At 35.7% G+C, this 12,750-nt stretch overlaps 1 protein-coding gene across 1 annotated transcript in view; it reads right to left on the bottom strand.

Annotated features, from left to right (window-relative positions):
- LEKR1 (leucine, glutamate and lysine rich 1) overlaps positions 1-12,750 on the bottom strand; it is a 209,108-nt gene that overhangs the window by 126,691 nt on the left and 69,667 nt on the right. Inside the window, exons 4-5 of the mRNA XM_043875221.1 lie at positions 11,502-11,621; positions 927-1,102 (exon numbers count right to left, since the gene is read on the bottom strand). Coding sequence (XP_043731156.1) covers positions 927-1,102; positions 11,502-11,621 — 296 coding nt within the window. The remainder of the gene's footprint in view (positions 1-926; positions 1,103-11,501; positions 11,622-12,750) is intronic.

Raw genomic sequence — 12,750 nt, 5'->3', positions numbered from 1 at the left:
TAACAGTCATTTAATAAACACCAAAACAAACAACAACAACAAACAAGGAATTCAACCAGTGCTATTCCCTTCTTTTAATTAAAAAAATAATATATTTTTTAGATCAGTTTTAAGTTCATAGCAAAATTAAGCAGAAAGTACAGAGAATTCCCATATACTCTCTGCCCCCGACATATGCATGGCTTCTCCACCATCAACATCCTGCCCCAGAGTGGTACATTTTTTTTTACAATTAATGAACCTGCACTGGCACATCATTATCATAAATCTATAATTTACATTAAAGGTACACTCTCAGTGATGTAGTTCTATGGGTTTTGACAAAATTTAGAAAGACACATATCCACCATTATAGTAGCATACAAAATAGTTTCACTGCCCTAAAACCCTCCATGTTCTACCTATTCATCCTTCCCTCTTATTCTGGCAACCACTGATCTCTTTATTATCTCCACAGTCTTGCCTTTTCCAGAACGTCATACAGTTGGAATCACCCAGTGTATGGCCTTTTTAGATTGGCTTTTTTCAAACAGTAGCAGACCTCCATGTGTTTAGGCTTGGTTACTCTCCAGTGTTCTCAAGTAGCTATTTTGTCCAGAATTTATAATTGTTATCTGTGGGAAATCTGATCTAATCTGATCAGTCATTAACAGAAGAAAAAATTTTAAAATACAAATTTGTACATTTAACAGGAATAACCAGATTTCCAGCCACTGTTCAAGACTGACATATCAGAGTTTATCTTAGATCAGGCCTATAATTATTGAATTTCAGGGCTGGAATAGATTTTAATGGTCATCAAAAAAAATAATAGGTTTAAAATTAATCATAATTCCCATCACATAAAATGAAATATCATTATTCCATTACTTAGATGTACAATTTACCAAAAAAGGATGGTTATATTTTAAATATACTTAACAAACCTGTCAAGGCTGTTTCACTTATTGATTTAGTTTGTAGAAAAATTTCTCTCTTCAGTGAAGTCCAGTTTTTAAAATGATCATATACTTCATTTTTAATACTGTTTAGCTCCCTTTTAGTAAAAGTAAGTAATGAAAGAGTCTTAGTCCAGAAATATTTGTATTCCGTCAATCTCTGACTGTAAAGTAGTAAAGAAAAATTAGGATTTTAAAAAAATAGCAGGCATAATAACAAATATTAAATTTTCTTTGAAAAATGGTTTTATAGTAACCATATAATCTACCGCTCAAATGGAGACAATTTTGAAAGTGAAAGGAGGTGCTATCTATATTATGCCGAGACAACATATAAACGGGATATTCCAGAAAGACTGAGGTAATATGGTCACCCCAATTCATTTCCATTGTGTTACTATTTTTAACTATAAATAAAGATAGCTAACTATCCCCATATACATTTTTTCCTATATTCTTTAAAAATTAACAGCAAACATTGGAAGAAAATTAAGTCAAAAATGACTTAGCCACTGAGCCTAAAAGAGACTCTCAAATTTGTAGACAGCATTCTTCCTGTGCTATGGCCCTATAGGCAGTATAAAACATGGGGTAATAATAAATGAAATTTTTTAAGTGACTGATCCAGTGCTCTGCTTCATCAAATGCCACAACTCAAAGTAACCACATGTGTTTTGCCATCCCAATGATTTTTATTACTTCAGATGTCCTGGCTAACATTTACGTAACAAATCAAAATGCAGACACAGATCTGAGTGTTATCAGAAAAAGAAGAGGAATGAAGCCATGGCAAGTAATTATTTTGTTAATATTTCCCTAAGTAGACTAAGACCTATTATGCAGAGAGTGTGTCTATCTCGTTCATCACAGTCTCCCTAGCACTTAGCACAGTACCTACCACATAGTATATACTCAACACATACTGATGAATGAATGAATGATTGAAAAAAAAATCACTCCGTTGAGGGATAAAGAAGTAAGAAGTACAGAGGATAAAATACTGGACAACACCAATATTTATGGGAATAAAACAGAAAAGTTATCTCTCAAAGGAGACGAGGTAGGAGCAATCAATGTGTCAGAAAAAAAAACAAAACAAAAGGATAACATCTGAAAGGCCACGGGTAAAGAAAGATTAGTGGTCAGTGTTTTAAGTCCTCAGATAAAGGCTAAACAGTCCATTATGCCTGGTATTGAGGAGGCCTTTGGTGATTTCAGAGGTATCAGGTAGGAAAAGACTGAGCAGTAAAGCAGAAATGAGGCAACAGTTACGTGGCACCAGCAATCAAGAACCTTGACTGAAGCGACAAGGAGAAAAAGAAGAAGATCCACAGTAGAATAGTTTGTTAGGATGGGAGACACCTGAGTGTGTACATAGCTGAGTAAGAGTGCAGTCACAGACACTAAAACACATGCAAGAGATGTGATCATTCCTTTTGCAAAGAGCTAGAAATTCAGTTCAGTTCAGTCGCTCAGTAGTGTCCTACTCTTTACGACCCCATGAACCACAGCATGCCAGGCCTCCCTGTCCATCACCAACACCCAGAGTCCACCCAAACCCATGTCCATTGAGTCAGTGATGCCATCCAACCATCTCATCCTCTGTTGTCCCCTTCTCCTCCTGCCCTCAATCTTTCCCAACATCAGGGTCTTTTCCAACGAGTCAGCCCTTTGCATCAGGTGGCCAAAGTATTGAAGTTTCAGCTTCAACATCAGTCCTTCCAATGAACACCCAGGACTGATATCCTTTAGGATGGACTGGTTGGATCTCCTTGCAGTCCAAGGGACTCTCAAGAGTCTTCTCCAACACCACAGTTCAAAGCATCAATTCTTCAGCACTCAGCTTTCTTTCGAGTCCAACTCTCACATCCATATATGAACACTGGAAAAACCATAGCCTTGACTAGATGAACCTTTGTTGACAAAGTAATGTCTCTACTTTTCAATATGCTGCCTAGGTTGGTTGTAACTTTCCTTCCAAGGAGTAAGCATCTTTTAATTTCATGGCTGCAATCACCATATGCAGTGATTTCGGAGCCCAGAAAAATAAAGTCAGCCACGGTTTCCACTGTTTCCCTATCTATTTGCCATGAAGTGATGGAAAGGACAGATGTAAAACAAAGGCTGAAAGATTAGCCTTTGTTAGGAAGAAGGGTAGTGTCATTTTGTGTGGTCAATTACTAAGGTCCATGTGAGTGACCAAATGCCACAGGGGATCCTCAATCAGTATGCAGACCTCGGAGCTAAGAGAGACGTTGATTTCAAAAAAAAAAAAAATCAAAGAAAGGGGTGGGGTAAGGGAGGGATGGATTGGGAGGTTGGATTAGCAGATGCAAGCTGTTACGTATAGAATAGATAAACAATAAGGTCCTACTATATAGCACAGTGAACTATATTCAATATCCTGAGATAAACCACAATGGACAAGAATACAAAAAAAGAATGTATATATACATATATAATTGAGTCATTTTCCTGTATAGCAGGAATTAACACAACACTGTAAATCACTCAAACCTCAGTTAAAAAAAAAAATCAAACAGAGTCCATATAGATCACTAAATCAAGGGACCCAATAGTGAGAATGGGGTTTTGAACACAAAGCCAGTAAGTGGTAAGAAAAAGAGACAAGAACTATGAACTAAGTAAAGATTAAGGGACTAATGGGCCCAATGTAAGGTGCTGGGAGAAAGCAATATACCTGGGGGTCAAGGCCTAGAGAGATATTTAATAAAAGAAAGACTGGATATGGATGCATGTGCTTCTGCAGGGAAAAAGGCAGGAAACAGAAAATTCAAGCTTCTTAAACAGAAAATTCAAGCTTCTTAAATAAGAGCATTTCCATCATATTTTGTAGAATCCAGATCTTATATGATTGGTGTGGACAGAAGGATGGCTTTCTTCTAAAAGATGACTACAAAGATTAGGTTTAAAAGTGTGCATTTATTTGTAGGTTGAGAAAAATCATTACAAAAATAACTGTAAAAGTTAATAAATCCCATCAAAATCACAAAATACTGAAAAACGATATAACTTTTAAGTAAGTAACAGCTCTACAATACTTTTTGCCTACAATTTTTGGCTACATGCTTCACAAGCACCTTTTCATATGAGAACTACTGGATAATAATACTTTATGCAGGGAGAATATAAAAATTATACAGCTTTTCATCTAGCATGGCCATTAGTTTTACTATCAGTGGTAATTTAGAAAGATTCTTTTGGCTTTGTAGTCCATTATTGGTATTATCATTTAAATATTAAGCATTGTCAAATTTGGAAAAATCCTTATTAAAATCTTTCATATATGATAAATTTTTGGAATTTCAAGTTTTATCAGAAAATGACATCTTAAATTATCTTTAAATGATGAAACTCATGAACCAGTTTATCTCAGATGTCCTGAAATAGTATACCATGATTCTATGCTATATTCAGTAATGTTAACAGCTTTTGTCAAATCAGCAAGAAACAAATCTTTCTCCCCAATGTATTCACATTATGAACTCCTCTTCATTGAATGGATTACAAAATAATCCAAGAAATTTCATTGAAAGTGCACCTCTTACTATGTAATCTAAAAAGAAGTTAAAATTGTTTCTTCATGACAGAATAATTTCTATTGTTTAAATTGTTCATCTTCATTGCTTTTATTTAATTAATTAAAAAAACTCATATACACCCTAATTTTTAATCTTCAGTGTCTTGCTTGTGTAATTAAAGCAGTCTAAAATGTTTTTCTAAATGGCAATTACAATGTATATTCCCAACTTGACTTTCCCTTTCAGATCCCCCAAATGGCAGTGACTATCCTAAAGTAAGATAAGGGAAATCATAACGTAGAGACATTGTTTTTATAATTTAAATTAATCCTACAATTTAAAACCATCCTACTTTTGCCAGGGGCACTACCAGAAGCTTGGAAGAGGAGGCTCTGAAACTGAAGTATCATTTGAGTCACAGGAAATATGCCTATATTGATAACTTTTAATTCTCTTCGTGAAATATATAAGTCAAGACACATAGATGCTGAGAGACAAGTAGCACAAAGAATTTTAAGCAGAATATTGAGGATTTAGAATAGTATTGGGGAAACTGAGGACCTGGTGTTTAACAACCTATATGTAGGTATAAAGATGAGGATTTTAAGGGTAAATAAGCAGCGATAAAAGTAGCTGGAATTGGTAAAGTCCTTTATAAAGAACAGTTGAACATGAAAACAAGATGAATTTAGATCCTTACTTTACATCATTCACAAAAGTTAAAACGGTTCACTGACTTAAATTTAAGAGCTAAAACTCTAAAACCTTTAGAACAAACTACTGGAAAAAATCTTTGTGAACTTTGGTTAAGCAGAGTTCTTAGATACATTACCAAAAGCACAAACCATAAAAGAGAACATTGATTACATTGTATTCCATTGAAAATAACAACTTTCATTCTTCAAAAAGACACAATTATGAAAATGAAAAGATATGCCATAGGCTAGGAGAAAATATTTGCAAATCATATTTCAAATAAAAGACTTGTACCTAGAACATACAAAGAACTCTTACAATCTGATAACAGAAAACAAACCAATGAAAAAATACAAACTATTTTAATAGATATTTCAGCAAATAACCATAAAAATGGTTAATAAACACATGAAAAGATGTCCAACACCATTACTCATTTGGAAACACATATCAAAGCACAATGAAGTACCATTTCACAGCTTCCAGAATGGCTATTATAAAAAAAAGACAATAAGAAAAGTTGACAAGAACAAAGTGAAAGTAGAATCTTCACTCCTGGTAGGAAAATAGGTACAGCCACTAGGCAAAATATTTTGGTAGTTTCTTAAAAGTTAAATATCAATTTACCATCAGTTCAGTTAAGTTCAGTCACTCAGTCGTGCCTGACACTTTGCGACCCCGTGAACCACAGTATGCCGCCTGTCCATCACCAACACCCAGAGTCCACCCAAACCCATGTCCATTGAGTCAGTGATGCCATCCAACCATCTCATCCTCTGTTGTCCCCTTCTCCTCCTGCCCTCAATCTTTCCCAACATCAGGGTCTTTTCCATTGAGTCAACTCTTCACATCAGGTGGCCAAAGTATCGGAGTTTCAGCTTCAACATCAGTTCTTCCAATGAACACCCAGGACTGAACTCCTTTAGGATGGACTGGTTGGATCTCCTTGCAGTCCAAGGGACTCTCAAGAGTCTTCTCCAACACCACAGTTCAAAGCATCAATTCTTCAGCACTCAGCTTTCTTTCGAGTCCAACTCTCACATCCATATATGAACACTGGAAAAACCATAGCCTTGACTAGATGGTCCTTTGTTGGCAAAGTAATGTCTCTGCTTTTTAATATGCTGTCTAGGTTGGTCATAACTTTCCTTCCAAGGAGTAAGCGTCTCTTAATTTCATGGCTGCAATCACCATCTGCAGTGATTTAGGAGCCCAGAAAAATAAAGTCACCCACGGTTCCCACTGTTTCCCCATCTATTTGCCATGAAGTGATGGGACCGGATGCCATGATCTTAGTTTTAAGAATCTTGAGCTTTAAGTCAACTTTTTCACTCTCCTCTTTCACTTTCATCAAGAGGCTCTTCAGTTCTTCTTCACTTTCTGCCATAAGGGTAGTGTCATCTGCATATCTGAGGTTATTGATATTTCACCTGGCAATCTTGATTCCAGCTTGTGCTTCTTCCAGCCCAGCGTTTCTCATGATGTACTCTGCATAGAAGTTAAATAAGAAGGTGATAATATACAGCCTTGACGTACTCCTTTTCCTATTTGGAACCAGTCTGTTGTTCCATGTCCAGTTCTAACTGTTGCTTCCTGACCTGCACACAGGTTTCTCAAGAGGCAGATCAGCTGGTCTGGTATTCCCATTTCTTTCAGACTTTTCCACAGTTTATTGTGATCCATACAGTCGAAGGCTTTGGCGTAGTCAATAAAGCAGAAATAGATGTTTTTCTGGAATTCTCTTGCTTTTTCGATGATCCAGTGCATGTTGGCAATTTGATCTCTCGTTCCTCTGCCTTTTCTAAAACCAGCTTGAATACCTGGAAGTTCACAGTTCACATATTGCTGAAGCCTGGCTTGGAGAATTTTGAGCATTACTTTACTAGCGTGTGAGATGAGTGCAATTGTGCGGTAGTTTGAGCATTCTTTGGCACTGCCTTTCTTTGGGATTGGAATGAAAACTGACCTTGTCCAGTCCTGTGGCCACTGCTGAGTTTTCCAAATTTGCTGACATACTGAGTGCAGTACTTTCACAGCATCATCTTTCAGGATTTGAAATAGCTCACCTGGAATTCCATCACCTCCACTAGCTTTGTTCGTAGTGATACTTCCTAAGTCCCACTTGACTTCACATTCCAGGACGTCTGGCTTTAGGTGAGTGATCACACCATTGTGATTATCTGGGTCATGAAGATCTTTTTTGTATAGTTATTCTGTGTATTCTTGCCACTTCTTCTTAATATCTTCTGCTTCTGTTAGGTCCATACCATTTCTGTCCTTTATTGAGGCCCTCTTTGCATGAAATGTTCCCTTGGTATCTCTAATTTTCTTGAAGAGATCTCTAGTCTTTCCCATTCTGTTGTTTTCCTCTATTTCTTTGCATTGATCGCTGAGGAAGGCTTTCTTATCTCTCCTTGCTATTCTTTGGAACTCTGCATTCAAATGGGAATATCCTTCCTTTTCTCCTTTGCTTTTCACTTCTCTTCTTTTCACAGCTATTTGTAAGGCCTCCTCAGACAGCCATTTTGCTTTTTGCATTTCTTTTTCTTGGGGATGGTCTTGATCCCCATCTCCTCTACAGTGTCACGAATCTCCATTCATAGTTCATCAGGGACTCTGTCTATCAGATCTAGGCCCTTGAATCTATTTCTCACTTCCACTGTATAATCATAAGGGATTTGATTTAGGTCATACCTGAATGGTCTAGTGGTTTTCCCTACTTTACTCAATTTAAGTCTGAATGTGGCAATAAGGAGCTCATGATCTGAGCCACAGTCAGCTCCCGGTCTTGTTTTTGCTGACTGTATAGAGCTTCTACATGTTTGGCTGCAAAGAATATAATCAATCTGATTTCGGTCTTGACCATCTGGTGATGTCCATGTGTAGAGTCTTCTCTTGTGTTGTTGGAAGAGGCTGTTTGCTATGACCAGTGCGTTCTCTACAACTCAGTAATTCTGAATTATTGAAACTTAGGTATTTACTCAAAAGAAATGAAACATACATCTGCACAAGGTATGTGAATGTTTATAGTAGCAGTATTCTGCCAACAATCAGAAACAATCCAAATGTCTCTCAACTAATAAATGCTAACAAATGTCTCTCAACTTATAAAAATAAAATGTGGCAAATTCATACAACGGAATACCATTTAGCAATGAAAAGGAAAAAAATACAGCATAGATGAACATAAAAAATATCAGTGAAAGATATAAGATATAAAAGAACACATATTGTAGGATTCCATGTAACTGAACTGTTCAGAAAAATACAAATCTATAAAAACAGGAAGAAGGTAAGTAATTGCCTAGGATTGGTGGTAAACACAGAGATTGACCACAAATGGCATGAGGGTCTCCTCAGGATGACTCAAATATTCTAATATTGGAAGTGGTAATGGTTGCACAACTCAGTAGGTTTACTAAAAATCATTACATTATCCACTTAAACAGTGGTGGATTTTGTAGTATGTAATTTATATCTCAAAAAGCTACTTAAAGATATAAGGTTATTAACTACAGGATCAAGGGTAGAAAGCAAAGAGAAGTCAGAAATGGTTGGGAGAATCAGAAAAAAAGTAAATACTAGAAGTCTTCATGTGGCTGAAGAGTTGTTATGAAAGTGAGAGATTTGGGGAGTTGGCTTGAAAATTTCAGAAATGACAGACTCTGGATTTATTTACAAATAAGAAAAATTAAAGGATAAGTGTATTTCTAACAACTTACAGAAGAGTCACAATAAGAATCCTTTAAAAGTAAGCATTAGTCTGAAATATTTCAAGCAGAGGTTGATCTGGAATACTGGAGTTACACACATGCGTGCTGTGTTGCTTCAGTCCTGTCCAGCTCTCTGCAACCCCATGGACCACAGCCTGCTAGGCTCCTCCTCCATGGGGGCCTCCAAGCAAGAATACTCAAGTGGGCTGCCATTCCCTCTTTACATAATTCCCTCTTTACACTGTTTTTTAGTATCTATTTTACAGGTTTTCAAAAGTTAATTTCAATTCTCAAAAGACACTTTCCTCTGAATAGCAGATGTGCTGAGCTAACTGAGGCAAACCACAGCTACTCCTCCTCATCACCCCTTTGCAAGAGACAGGTTGGAAATGATGTCAGGGAAAATACAAAGCATGAAGAACACTTCGTTGCAGGCTAGGTGATTAAACCCGATCGCGATTAAACAAATGAGAGGATAATTTAAAAAGAGCAAAGTGACTCAAAGACATAGTTCACTAATCTCTTGAAAGTTCCTTTTGGGCTCCACAGCTAAAGACGATTACATCTGAGTAGCTAAAGCTCAAGTTTCTTTTTCTTACCACCTTAAGAGAGAAGCTCATAAGCTCCTTTTCTTTATCCACAGCAAACTCAAAGTTTTATGTTCTAGTAGATACTTTTTAAATAATCAGTAAACTAGTTTAAAATGAGCCTTTAGTAAGGCAGAAAATCACTGAACTCTACAACTTTGGGTTTGATTTTATTTCCACCTAACTGCTTTTTCCCATGCAATGTACCTACTACTGAGAGCATTAATAAAACCAGTAATTACCTTTATTCATCAGTCACAAACTTATTTACATTGTGTCTAGTTATATGGTTACTTTCAAAATTTTTAGTATGCTACTTTTTAAAATAAATCAGATCCCATATTCCCAGTTTGTGATCTTTTAGCTAGAAATATAAGGAAATGGCAACCCACTCCAGTATTCTTGCCTGGAGAATTCCATGGATGAGCCTGGTGGGCTACAGTCCATGAGGTCACAAAAAGTCATACACGACTAAGTGACTAATTTTCACTTTCACATAAAAATCATAGACCTTTTGAAAACATTTGAAAAAATAAGCAGTAAAATGATGACAAAATTAGAACAGAATAAAAATAGCATTTAAAGATGTATAAGTTTCTTCAAGAATTTAAAATACTACAAATTACATGTAAAATATAAATAATAAAGACTGACTGTATCAGTCCATAATGTCCATAATATTCTGAAGAAGCATCAATTATCTAATCTAGTCCTAGTCTAACCTTTGAAACGTAGTCAATCCTGCAATCCATAATGGCATTTGTGGATTTAAAAAAATGGGTTTCCCTAGCAGACTTGGGCCAAAGCTATTGTTGGAGCCAAGATTGAATACTGATGGTCCTGACTAAAATGGAGAGTTGAGGTCACCTGGGTGGTATCCTGCTGGTTCAATATAGATTTCTAGGAAAAGGAAGAGATTTCTGATGACAAAAGTTGCCATCTGTTTTGTGAGTAGACTCATTCATTCATTCAAACATCAGTTTTGTGTAAGATATTAATGAAACATAGATGGTTAACAGGTTTTCACCAGACACTGCATATAAATTATTAGCCAGATCATTTTTTTTAATAGAACAATATTCTTAATAATAACTAGTAGCTTGGAAAAAATAAGAACATTAAAAATATTCACCCGGCATATTATTTTAGTCAACCTGAACCTGTGTCTATTTGTAATACTCATTTAACTTATTCCACTTTTCTAAGAGTTAAAAGCTACTCAATTTGAAAATTAATCATTCTTTCTTATATTCGCAATATATTTATTTTTTAAAAATACTTCCTATTTTCTTTAGAATGTTGGGTTTTACCTTTAGTTATTGTAAACCCTCCAAAGATTATATAAAAACAGATTTAACACTTTTTATGTTGGAAACTTCTAAATTTAGAAGTCTATTACTATCCAGCTAGAAAATTTCTCCAATCTATTCTTCTCGTGTCACTGAACTATCAGGAGATCACATACACCAAGAAATACTAGTCAAGAGGAAAATGAATTTGTTACTGTGCTTTCATTCTAAATGTCCCTGCAAAATAAGAACAAGGCGCTTGCCTGATTTAAAAGTTATTGGCAGGATTTCCCTGGTGGTCCAGTGGTTAAGAATCCACCTACCAACGCAGAGGGCATGGTTCTTCAATTTCTGGTCTGGGAAGACCCCACATTCTTCTGAGCAGCTAAGCCTGTGCACCACACACTACTGAGCTCACAAGCCATAGCTACTGCAGCCCACACGGCTCTAGAGCCCTCGCTCCACAGGGAGAGAAGCCGCTGCAATGAGATGCCCCCACACTGCAGCAAGCGCGCAGCACGCGCCCCTCAGCCCCCAGAAAGGTTGCTGGTGAAAATATTCAGTGGAGATAACAGCTTAAAAACAGTGTTTACATTTTTTTAACAACACTATAATATTAAGCTATATAAAAACAGAAACTATATTATTAAAATGTGTTTGAATGTTTCTAAACTTAGTATTAAATGAGTGTATCTTTTCAATACTATAACTTTCGATTTTTTAAAGATAATCTTACCTGGAGATTTGTGATTGTTTTTGTTTAATTTTTAACTCATCTTGCAACTGACTCAATTCTTTCTGTACCCTCTGAAATTCATCTTGGTAACTTTTTAACTTCATGCTTGCATCTTGAATCCTAAAAATATAAATAAATAACAACTATTATAAATCTAAATATTTTCTCATCAGTACTTTATAAAAATTTAGAACCAGTTTTTTCATTGCAGCACTATTTACAATAGCCAGGACATGGAAGCAACCTAAATGTCCATCAGCAGAGGAATGGATAAAGATGTGGTACATATATACATGGAATATTACTCAGCCATAAAAAAGAACAAAATAATGCCATTTGCACCAACATGGATGGACCTAGAAACCGTCATTCTGAGTGAAGTCAGACACAGAAAGACAAATATCATATGCTATCACTTATATGTGGAATGTAAAAAAAGGGTATAAATGAACTTAGTTACAGAACAGAAGCAGAGTCATAGACACAGAAGACAAACATACGGTTACTAGGGAATGAGGAGGTGGAGAAATAAACTGGGAGATTGGGATTGACATATACACAGTACTGTATAAAGAATATTGGGTTGGCCAAAACATTCGTTTAGGTTTTTCCATATCATCTTATGGAAAAACCTGAATGGATTTTTGGCCATCTCAGTAAATAACTAATAAGAACCTAATACGAATCTGTGTACAGCACAAGGACTTCTACTCAATACTTTTAATGGTTATACTGGAAAATAATATATAAAAATGAGTGGATATATGTATATGTACAACTGATTCATTTTGTGTACACATGAAACTAACACAAGATCATAAATCAACTATACTCCAATAGAAATTTTAAAACCTAAGTCCACTTTTAAAAAAAATAAATAAAAGGAGAAAACTATGCCTCTTATATAGGCAAAGTGAGTGTGTAGAAAAGGTATAGAGAGAAACATGCTAAATAGCCATTATCCCTGGGGAGAGAGTAGAACTGACAGGCAGGAGAAATGCAACAAATCTTGAAGGGAAGCATAACCTGCACTCTATCTTTTGTATTGTTTGAATTTTTGCAATGAAGATATATTTTTACTTGAAATACTAATTAAAATGTACCTAAACAAATAGTTTAACTTTTATCAAAGTAATACACGTACATAAGTTAAGTGTCAAATATTACTGAGTTAGAAAAAATATTAATCATTTGCTTTTACCCCACTTTTTACTACCAAAAATAACTACTTTCAACTTTTTTCTTCTTG

The sequence above is a fragment of the Cervus elaphus genome, chromosome 19 (assembly GCF_910594005.1).
Source record: "Cervus elaphus chromosome 19, mCerEla1.1, whole genome shotgun sequence".
Taxonomy (NCBI): domain Eukaryota; kingdom Metazoa; phylum Chordata; class Mammalia; order Artiodactyla; family Cervidae; genus Cervus; species Cervus elaphus.
This window is presented reverse-complemented; position numbering and strand designations above follow the sequence as displayed.